Source organism: Lithobates pipiens, unplaced genomic scaffold, assembly GCF_037356315.1.
Source record: "Lithobates pipiens isolate NorthernLeopardFrog02 unplaced genomic scaffold, aLitPip1_a1.2 Scaffold_13, whole genome shotgun sequence".
In the NCBI taxonomy this organism is placed as follows: domain Eukaryota; kingdom Metazoa; phylum Chordata; class Amphibia; order Anura; family Ranidae; genus Lithobates; species Lithobates pipiens.
In genome coordinates, this window is record NW_027507718.1 from 42,271,101 (window position 1) to 42,282,907 (window position 11,807).

Sequence of the window (11,807 nt, forward strand, 5' to 3'; positions counted from 1 at the left end):
CATTAGTGGAGGGCTTCCAACTGCCAAGAATGGTATTGATTACTTTTGCTGATAACCCTCTCTGCTCTAATAGCTCCCTCTCAGAAGCCAGGCTGTCAGAGAAAGAGAGCTTACTTCTGGATGATTCACCTCTCCCTGATATGAGGTCTGCCCTGTAAGGCAGTCTCCAAGGCTCTGAGATGCTGAGTCTTAGTAGTCCCGAGAACAAAGACCTCCTTGGCCAGAATGGTGTGATCAGGATAAGCTTTGTGCTCAACACTCATATTCCAGATAATCTTTGGAATGAGGGCAAAAAGGTGGAAATGCATACACCAGATTTGCCTCCAAAAGGCCTGGGATAGGGCATCTAGGCCCAGACCCAGTTGATCTCTCTGTAGGGAGAAAAATTGTTCCACCTGCCTGTTTTGCCTTGTAACAAAAAGGTCTATTTGTGGGATTCCCCACTATCTGTTCGAACACTGTATGATTCAAACACCATCGGGTCTGAGACAGAGTCTCCCGGATTAGGATATCTGCCAGAGTATTTAATTCCCCTTTTATTTGGATTGAAGACAGGGATAAAAGATTTGCCTCCGCCCATTAAATGATCTTTTCTGCTATCCTCATAAGACCTGGGACTCTTGTACCTCCCTGCTTGTTGATGTAACTTACTGTGGTAATATTGTCCGAAAGGACCTGCATTCATCTTCCCCTCAGAGTCGGACCAAAGACTACTAGAGCCTTTAGGACTGCAATCAGCTTCATTGCATTGGAGGAGAGACTGCCAGTTCCAGACTCCTTGGGCCATCTGTGCACCTGAATGGGGTCCCCACCCTTGAATGATGACATCCATGGTGACTGCCAGAGGATTGTGTTGGGACCAAAGTCGACCTGCAGAGATCAACCACCACTCTATTGAGAGTTTTGCTTCCTGCGGGATCTATCTGCCTCTGAAGATATCCTTCCTTACATCCCAGACAGAAAACATGAACGCCTGAAGTGCTTGAGTATGGAATTATGCTCACTGGACTCCTGAGATGGCTGCTGTCAAACCAAGAACTTCATTATACCCTGAATTGAGGTCTCTGTACATACGCAGAGGCTGCTCACCTCTGAAATTATCTTTGCCCCTTTTTCTTTTGTCAGAAACATTTTGGATGTAGTTGAGTCTATTAGGTGTCCTAGGAATACTATACTTTGGAGTAGGTACTAACTGAGACTTTCCCTGATTTACCAGCCACCCCAGCTGCCGAAGGTGTCCAAGTTCTGCTCAGGTTCTGTTTCATCTCGTTTGCTGAGTCTGCAAAGATCAGTGGATCGTCCAGATAGGGAAATATATGAAGTCCAATCCACAGAGCTTCTGCCAAAATCTTCGTAAAGATGCATGGGGCCGACGCCAATCCGAAGGGCAGAGCATTGAACTGAAAATAGAGGGTCTTGAACCCCTTCTTCACTGCAAACCTGAGAGACTGCCTGGACTCCTTTTGAATGGGGACATAAAGATAGGTGTCTCTTAAGTCCAATGAGCCTATGAAGACGCCAGGGGTTAACAAAGCTCTGGTGGTGTAAATCGACTCCATTTTGAATCGTCTGTACTTTGCGTACATATTCACTTGCTTCAGGTTCAAAATGAGTCGCAATTTCCCTGATGTCTTTTTTATCAAAACAAATGTGAGAGTAAAACTGCCCTTTTCTTAGGGTTGGGGGGGGGGGGGGGGGCGCTGAAGCTCATCACCTTCTCCTCCAGCATATTCTGTAGGAGGGAACACATAGCTGTTGCCTTCTCCACATCCTTCGGAAGAATTGTGTGAAACTTTTCCCACAATATTGTATCTTCCTCTTTGAAGGGGAACCTTCTTTTCAAATTTTTAGGGAAGATGACACGCTTTTCCAGTTTTTTCCATTCCTGAAGTACCATCTCTTTTAGGGACATATGTACCGGAAAGGTTCTGCTCTGCTTAGGCTGAAGGCCTGTATATAAAAAGGTCATGTACAGACAACTTCTGGTCCTCTGGCTCCTCCAGCTCCAGGGTGTCGTATATAGCCTTTAATAGTTCCTCGGTTTCCTCTGCAGGGAAAAAAAAAAATATGATCTTTGAACCTTGCTGGGTCTTTGCTCATTACAGTCCCCCTCCTCAGGCTCTGAGCTCCAATACTCCTTTGCTGGTGGGCTGCCTCTGCCTGGGTCAGGACCATTGGCCTATTACTAGTACTGGTATCAGAAGTACATGGGATAGGTTCAGCAAGAGCCTCCTGCTCTCTGGGTTTAAAAGGACTGTAAAGTCTGTTTCATCACTTTCTTCATTGAGTCCATAAAACCTGAGGATAAGGCCTGTTTCTCCTTTGATGAGCTTGTCTATACAGTCCTGACATGCACATCGGCACCTTTTTCTGGATGTCCCTGTTTTGCCATCTCTGGGCTTGTGGGCTGTCCTGAAATAAATCAAATGACAAATGCCAGCACATTACTTCCACTGAAGACAATACCCATTACAAAAACACCCTGTGGATAAAAAAAAAAAAAAAAAAAAAAAATGAATCTAAGAACCTTTTTAAAAAGTACCCACCACCGGAGCCTATGCTAGTATGTGCAACACCTGTCCAAACTAAGCATATCAATAAACAGGCTCTGGAAGCACCCCCCCCCCCCCCCCCCCCCCCACACACACACACACACACACACAGGAGGATAAGAAAAGAGAAGGAAGGAGCAGTCTGCCCCCTATTTTCTTACCTTAGGGCCTGAATAAACCAGAGCCATTTCCATGGATCCTGGCGTCCCTATGCTCCTGAAAGCCTTTGCCGCCATCTTTATATTCGGGCCCCTATATAAGGGGGTGTGGAGAATCCAGGATGGGGCTGTGGATCCAAAGCCGCCCTGTTATCCTCCCCAGCTAGGCCTTCACTTCCCGGCATCTGGGTGTAACAAGATGACAGCCTCTGGACTTCCTGCCACCAGTGCTGGAAGTTACCTCATCACTCTGCTCCACCAACAGGATCCACATGCCGGGGATAGAGAAGCCCTGCACATGGAGATCTCTAAACAGCAGAAGAGAAAAAAAAAAAAAAAAAAAAAAGTGTACCCGGACCATGCGGCGGCCTGAGCCTCCACTAGGACACCCTGCTGTACCATTTCGGATGGACCCACTGGATCACCTCCTCCACTCCTCACAGGTGCCTCACTGAGGCTACAACTCAAATCGGCTGGGGGGGTCCCTTAATTTCACCCCAGACCGCTCTATCAGGTCTCTGGGTGGCCCAAACTGACTCATACCCCAGGAGTACTACCCCTGTTTGCCCTGGGTATGTTAGGAGGCCCCTGCCACCTAGCACGAAGGTCGGAAAAATAAACATCTGTTTGGAGTTCCTGACTGGCCGGAGGAAACACAAATACTGAGAGGCTAATACACGTGTGCTGCTTTTATGATGTGGATCATGCGTTTCCTGTGCTAGGTGGGAGGAGCCCGTCTCTCTCTTTAAGCCGCCCTGGAAGATGACTTGGAAAAAACAGGTACAACTTATGTTGGGAGGATGCTTCATCTCTGTTTATCACCTGAGGCCAGTCACTTCACTGGGCATGTGTAAGAGTTTACAACCACTTTAGGCTTCCTTTTAAATGGAGTGGAAGTTGCAAAATCAGAGACAAGTGTATGTAAGAAGTAAATAGGGGGAGCAGAGGATTGGTGCTGACTACTGATCTATAGCAGGTGCCATTATAGCGACTCCTCCCTGGGTCAGGCTGCACAGCTATCAATGTATACACAGTGGGTATAGAAAAGAACACCCCCCTCTAAAATAATCACATTGTGTTGCTTTGCAGCCCGAAGACAGACAGGGTTGTTTTATCCAGCTGTATTTACAGAGTGCAACTTATAATATCCAAGTAAAAGATAAAACGCCAACATGTCAGAAAAAAAGTTGCAGAGAAACATCCCCATAACAGGATATTACCCCCTCCATGCTTTACTGTAGGAACGGTATTACAGAATCTTCAAGGTGCGTTTTTGGCAAAGCCATGACTGCATGTGGCCTTTCTTGCAACCCTCCTGCACAAGCCAAATTTGTGATATTGTTGTCACATGCATATAATGACTACTCTTTGTCAAATTCCTGCTTCAGAGTTGCTGTACGCCTCCTTAATAGACTTTACTGTGCTGCTAGGCATTGATAAAGCCTTTGAAACATTTTTGTATCCATCTCCTGACCTGTGCCTGTCCACATTATCCCAGAGATCTTTTGACAATGTCGTGCCACCCATAGTTGATTGTTTGCTTCATTTGCACTACCAGAGACTGAAAAGCTCTTTTCATGCTAAGCTAATCAAAATGACCACAGCTGATCAGTTTAAAGTCAAAGGGCCCTTTCACTGGGCTTTCGGATCAGGTCCACCTGTCAGTTTTTCATGCAGACCGGATCGGAGCCTCCATTCACTCCTATGGAGCAGCGGATGTCATCAGTTGTATGGCAGCTGACACCCACTGCTATCCAATCCGATGCTGTCCGTGAAAGCCAGACGGATAGTGACCCTATTTTTCATCACTCTGGTGGATCAGATTAAAAAAGGGAGGATGACGGTCCATTTTAATCCGATCTCACCATAGAGAGCGGGACAGACATGTCTGCACAGTGAGCGCAGATGGACCGGTCATTCGCCTGCTCAGCGGTGCAATCCCCCGCTCAGCAAAGCCAAGTCCATTGGGTGGACCTCCCGTGTGAAAGGACCCAAATGGTCATGTGTGCCATTGAGAAGATGATTAGCTACACCCGATTGAGTTTAACAAGTCATTTTTAGGAGTGGGTGATCCTTTTACTAACATGTTGTTAGAAGCAAGCTCTGAAGAAAGCGGCATTACCCCCGTAATGCATAAGTTTCCAACCTGGGACAAGTTTAACTGCGTACAGCTGGAGGTAGCAGTGTTACTTCAATTTTTAGTAAAGCATGCGAGTAACCATTTGTTTTTAATCAAATATAATTATGGTAATGCACAAGGTGTTTGCACCCTCCTGTGTGTGTTTTTTTGCAGTGTGTAGCAGGTGTCAGTATAAGAACTCCCTCCCAGTCAGGATGCACAGCATGTGTATGTAAGAAGTAGGTAGGTAGGTGTAGGATATAACTATGAAATATGAACTCCTCTCTGGTCAGGCTGCACAGCTGTGAGAAGTAGATGAGTAGTACACAGGATAATAAGCTGCCCCCCCCCAGTCAGGCTACCCAGCATGTGTAAGAAGTAGGTGATGACTGGTACTACTCATAGGCGTCAGTATAATAACACCCCCTGGTCAGGTTGCACAGCTGTGAGTGTATCTGAGAAGCAGATGATTGGTGCTGTCCATTGATGAGATGTACATAGTATAGCGGTCCTCCCCAGTCAGGTTGCCCAGCATGTGTATGTCAGAAGTAGGTAGGTGTAGAAGAGGGCTGGTACTACTCAGAGCCATTACAAGTGTTAGTATAAGAACCCCTTCCCAGTCAGGTTGCACAGCTGTGAGCATGTGAGAAGAAGATGACTGGTACTACTCAGACCTCTCACATGTGTCAGTATAAGAACCCTTCCAGGTCAAGTTGCACAGCTGTGAGTAGTAGATGAGTGGTACTACTTATAGACCTCTCACAGGTGTCAGTATAAGAACCCTTCCCCGGTCAGGTTGCACAGCTGTGAGAAGTAAACGAGTAGTACTACTCATAGATCAGTAGCGTTGCTAGGTGGGGGCGGGCAGCACCCAGTTGACACCCATGGATTGCCGCACTGCTAACACCACCCTGATGATCTGCACCTCGCTGTGTCCCCAGTGGAGTGGACTGAAGCCGCCTCCTCCTTCTCCGTTTACATCCAGTGAGGAGGAGGAGCCAAAGGGACACACACTGCTGTGTGTGCATGTCTGTGGCCGTGCTGTTTTGAGGTCTGTACTGTACACTCGTTTATTATAAGTAGATGGACATGTGCGGTGGGGGGGGGGGTGCCTATACTGCAGGGGTTTGCACTAAATGGGGAGTGTCTATACTGATGGGCGGGTCTGTATTAAGGGGGGGTGTTTATACTGATGGGGCTGTCTGCACTAAGGGGGATTCTATACTGATGAGGGGTCTGCACTAAATGGGTTTGTCTATACTGCAGGGGTTTGCATTAAGGGGGGTCTGTACTGATTGGGGTTCTACACTGGAGGTGTCTGTACTATAGTTTGTGGAAGGGGGGGGGGGTGACACCAGCCCTAGTGACGCCACTGTCATAGATCTCTCACAGGTGTCAGTATAAGAACCCTTCCCCGGTCAGGTTGCACAGCTGTGAGTGGTACTACTCATAGACCTCTCACAGGTGTCAGTATAAGAAGCCCTCCCCGGTCAGGTTGCACAGCTGTGAGTGGTACTACTCATAGACCTCTTACAGGTGTCGGTATAAGAAGCCCTCCCCGGTCAGGTTGCACAGCTGTGAGTGGTACTACTCATAGACCTCTCACAGTTGTCGGTATAAGAAGCCCTCCCCGGTAAGGTTGCACAGCTGTGAGTGGTACTACTCATAGACCTCTCACAGGTGTCGGTATAAGAAGCCCTCCCCGGTCAGGTTGCACAGCTGTGAGTGGTACTACTCATAGACCTCTCACAGGTGTCGGTATAAGAAGCCCTCCCCGGTCAGGTTGCACAGCTGTGAGTGGTACTACTCATAGACCTCTTACAGGTGTCGGTATAAGAAGCCCTCCCCAGTCAGGTTGCACAGCTGTGAGTGGTACTACTCATAGACCTCTCACAGGTGTCGGTATAAGAAGCCCTCCCCGGTCAGGTTGCACAGCTGTGAGTGGTACTACTCATAGACCTCTCACAGGTGTCGGTATAAGAAGCCCTCCCCGGTCAGGTTGCACAGCTGTGAGTGGTACTACTCATAGACCTCTCACAGGTGTCGGTATAAGAAGCCCTCCCCGGTCAGGTTGCACAGCTGTGAGTGGTACTACTCATAGACCTCTCACAGGTGTCGGTATAAGAAGCCCTCCCCGGTCAGGTTGCACAGCTGTGAGTGGTACTACTCATAGACCTCTCACAGGTGTCGGTATAAGAAGCCCTCCCCGGTCAGGTTGCACAGCTGTGAGTGGTACTACTCATAGACCTCTCACAGGTGTCAGTATAAGAAGCCCTCCCTGGTCAGGTTGCACAGCTGTGAGAAGTAGATGAGTGGTGCTGCCCATTGATGACATGCACACAGTATAGCGGTCCTGCCCAGTCAGGTTGCACAGCGGTCAGGCTTCTATGTGTTGTCTATTAGAGCGGACTCACCGGGGCAGCAGTGCCAGCTTCTGCTCCAGCACTAGCTCGAGTTTCTGGGCTTGCTTGGACAGCCAATGGTCGGCGCCGTAGAGCCGGTAGCAGCCCTCCAGCATGCTCCTGAAGTCAGTGGCGAATTGGTCTATAGCGCGGTACTGGCCCGCGAAGAACTTCTCCTCTATCCTGAGGAGAGACATGGTGCCCGCCGCCTCCTCCTCCTCCGCCCGCCCAGATGTCCTGGGACTCCCGGGAGCCGGCTCGGTGTCGCCTTCCTCACATGCCGAGCTGCTGACCTCCTCCACAGCCCCTGTGCCGGGCGTTCGCACCACCGCCGTCCCTCCGCCATCCTCTAAAGGTGACAGCGCCGGCACCTCAGCCATAGCGGGACAGCTGACACATCCGCTCCCGTCCCGCACTGACTCATTCCTACCGGCAGCCTAGCCCTAGGAGCCGGTACAGCGCCACCACACACAGAACAATCCGGTGTACCGGAAGCACTGAGGTGAGCAGCTAAACACTTCCCTGCTGTCTCCCCGGCCCCGCCCTCCGCGCTGCTCGCAGCCACTGGAGAGCTTGGGCTCCTCCTGCCAATCACAGGACGTAATTTACCAGCGGCTGCTAGGTGAGAGGAGAGAGCTGATTGGCTGGGGCCTGCTTGTTTTGACAGCTCTCACCTTGGCATTGCTAAGACAGGTGTGAGAATGCAGCGATGGAATATAGTCAATCGGCCGTACTAAGAATGGCAGGAGCGTGACAAGTGCGATTATAAACCGAGAGAATCATGTGGGCTGCCATTCCTGACCGGATTCTGAAAATTTCGTTTTCTGCCTGTCTCCAATCCCAGAACAAGCATGTAGCAAGTGAAGCAAAAGCAAAGTTAGAACATATATTGATCTGCACGCTTGTTTTAGGTCAGGGACTTCTAGTTGCATAGATTTGTTCACACAACACCCAATGATAAAATACTCAGTTTTAGCATGAGGGCTGCTGTCAGTCCAGGAACAATGAGGTTGCAATGTGAGCTGTACTATGAAGTCCGCTTTTATTTGGGGAGTTATGAGAAATGATCCTCCCCAAACAGGATAGTGCCATAAACCTGTAGGTCAGGGCTGTCTTAATGCATGGGTCCAGGGGCCCCATGATACTCTTGCATTACACCATACTTGCCAAATGTCCCAGATTTCCCGGGACAGTAACGCTTTTTACTAAGCTGTCCCTGGATGTCTGTGTCCTGGGAGATGTCCCAAAACCTGTACTGTGCCCACCTGATCCCAGGATTGTGCCCTCCTGACCACCCCATGTACTGTGCACGTACTTTCCCTATTGTGTCCTTTGTGTTGATTAGTCTTTGAATTATGGCATTGTTTTTTTTTTGTTTAAAGTAAATATTAAAAGTACTCTTAACTATATGTTTAATTCTATCTACTATTTATACTTTAATTCTTGTGCGTCCACTGCGGGGACACTCATATTTTAGTGTTAGGACCACAGATACCAGGGTGCCTTGATGTGGCTCTGTGGCTCACGCATGCGTTTGCAAATGCGTGCGGACTAAACCCCTGTTTTTAACGCATACTGTTAGCCCCTGTACACACGGTCAGAGATTTCGACAACCAAATCCGTCGGATTTTCTCCGTCGGATCTTGTCCGAAACTGTTGCATACACACGGTCCGACTAAGTTGTCGAAAAATCCAATCTTTCAGAACGTGATGACGTAATTTCGTTACGATGGGACTAGATTCAGGCTAGTAGCCAATAGCTTTGCTGTAGGAATTTGATCTGAGCATGCGTGGCACTTGGTCCGATCAAAATTCTCTACACATGATTGGATTACGTCCGACCGGCCCAGTTGGTCGGGAAATATTTCCAACATGTTGGAAAATTGGGTCCGACAGAGATTCGGACGGAATCAGTCCGATGCATACCACACACAGTCGGATTATCTGACGACACGGTCCGATAAGACGCATTCCGACAGATTCTCCGACCGTGTGTACGCGGCATTAGACAGGTTAATTTGGTTGTCTGTGAGCTGGTGGTAAGTAGGCTTTGGTTTCTTCCTGGTCATTCCCCAGACATTGTCACCTTTTAATTCTTGAGAGCAGCTGTATAAATTGGGGCAGGATGGTAGGGGCCCCAGTGCCTTACTTTGCCCAGGGGCCCATGATGCTATTAAGACAGCCCTGCTGTAGGTAAACAAGACAACCAGAACCTTTGCTAAGTGGAAGAGTGGGCTTGATGATAAAATTGGCACTCAGGAAAGAGCCTATGAGAACAGAGGGGATTCCCTTGCTAGGAAATTAACCAGTAATCTAAACAAAGTAATTAGGAACAGAGAAACTACTGCAACCAGCATATAACATTAACCATAAGTGTATAGATGCACACCAGTATAGAAATAATACAAACTTTATATGAGAAAAGATGAATAATAGTACACACATCTAATGTACAAACAGATAATATTGACAAAGGGCTCTACGGGAATCCTGGTGGAATTGTGAACATGTATCAGGGTATATATATATTATAATTATCAATAGATATACCTCCAGATGAATCTTGCAGCAACGTTCAGTTTCAGGGACACCTAAGGGTGTATTGTAGTGTCCATTTGGAGGCTAAAGACAAGAGAAGCAGTGATGGAGACATCTTCCAGCCATTCTCTTACCAGCCTGGAATGCGCTTCTCACCAACAGAAACTGTGGTGTGATACTGGAACTCAGGTGTAACCTATCTCCTCTGCATCCCAGTCCCCAGTAGCTTCTAATCTGTCATGCAACCAGACTTCTAACTAACAGAAGTGGCCATCAGATGCCTAACCTGGCTCTAATTTATGCTGGTTGTTGAGCCCTGAGCTAAAAGTAGCTATGGAATCCCAGACCAGAAGAGACAGAGTTAACTAAAATAACCGTAGCTGCATATAAACTCTATTGCAATAAACAGGTTCACCTACTAACAGTACTATACTATACAGTATAGGGGGGGGGGTATTGACTAAAACTGCAGCATGCATCATCTGGTGCAGCTCTGCAGAGAAACCAATCAGCTTACAGGTTTTACTGTCAAAGCTTAACTGAACAAGCTGAAATTAGAAGGGGGGGGGGGGGGGGGGTGCTGATGTGTAAAAAAAAATTAGTAAAAGGAGGTGCAGCACTCAGAGATAATGTCCTTAAGGTTATGATTCCTCCGAGGGGCTTAAACATCATAATAGGAACACTTGGTCAGGAAAAGAGGGGAGAACTACCACCAGAACACACTGCCTCTTACCCTCCTCTGTGGACCCTTATTACAGGGGTCAGATCCACTTTGGATATAATGAGATCCTTGATCACAGCACACCATGATCAAACCAGGCAGGATGAACACAGGTGATCAGGTTTCCACAGGTCATTCCCAACTTTAATAGCATTAGTTCCACACCAATGTGCATCCCATGAAACATACATAAATAAACCTAATTGAAACAATTTATTAACCACTTCAGCCCCGGACCATTTTGCTGGTCAAAGACCAGACCACTTTTCGTGATTCAGCACGGCGTCGCTTTAACTGACAATTGCGCGGACGTAGCTCCCAAACAAAATTGGCGTCCTTTTTTCCCCACAAATAGAGCTTTCTTTTGGTGGTATTTGATCACCCCTGCGGTTTTTATTTTTTGCACTATAAACTAAAATAGAGCGACAATTTTGAAAAAAACGCATTATTTAATATCCCCCAAAAATATATAAAAAAAAACATTTTTTTCCCTCAGTTTAGGCCTATATGTATTCTTCTACATATTTTTGGTAAAAAAAAAACGCAATCAACGATTGATTGGTTTGCGCAAAAGTTATAGCGTTTACAAAATAGGGGATAGTTTTATGGCATTTTTATTAATAATTTTATTTTTACTAGTAATGGTGGGAACCAAGCGTTTATTTTATGATGTTTGAGCCCCTTTGAAGAATCATCACCTTAAGGACATTATCTCTGAGCGCTGCACCTCCTTTTAAATTTTTTGCATTGTTGTTCAATTTTTGTGCTGGCTGCTTGGAGGACTTTTCATTCATATTTAAATTTGTTATAAACACGTGTGTAGATTTATTTCAACCGGTGCAGCAGAATTTCCACATTGTTGTCTAAACATTTTTTACCTTAACCAATTCAGCCCCAGAAGGTTTTACCTCTTAATGACCAGGCCATTTTTTGTGATACGGCACTTCGTTATTCTAACTGATAATTGCGCAGTAGTGCGACACTGTACCCAAGCGTCCTTTTTTTTTCTCACAAATAGAGCTTTCTTTTGGTGGTATTTGATCACCTCTGCAGTTTTTATTTTATGCGCTATAAACAAAAAAAAGTGACAATTTTGAAAAAAATATATATATTTTTTACTTTGTGCTATAAAACATATCCAATAAAAATATGTAAAAAATCTAATTTCTTCATCAATTTAGGCCAATATGTATTCTGCTAGATATTTTTGGTAAAAAATCCCAATTGGCGTATATATTGATTGCTTTGCGCAAAAGATATCACGTCTACAAACCTATGGGATTTTTTTTTTTATGGCATTTTTATTTTTACTAGTAA

The 11,807-nt window shown here is 46.5% G+C and overlaps 1 protein-coding gene across 1 annotated transcript in view; it reads right to left on the reverse strand.

Annotated features, from left to right (window-relative positions):
- BRD10 (bromodomain containing 10) overlaps positions 1-7,761 on the reverse strand; it is a 76,378-nt gene extending 68,617 nt beyond the window's left edge. Inside the window, exon 1 of the mRNA XM_077475052.1 lies at positions 7,244-7,761. Coding sequence (XP_077331178.1) covers positions 7,244-7,611 — 368 coding nt within the window. The 5' untranslated portion in view covers positions 7,612-7,761. The remainder of the gene's footprint in view (positions 1-7,243) is intronic.
- Positions 7,762-11,807: the final 4,046 nt, after the last annotated feature.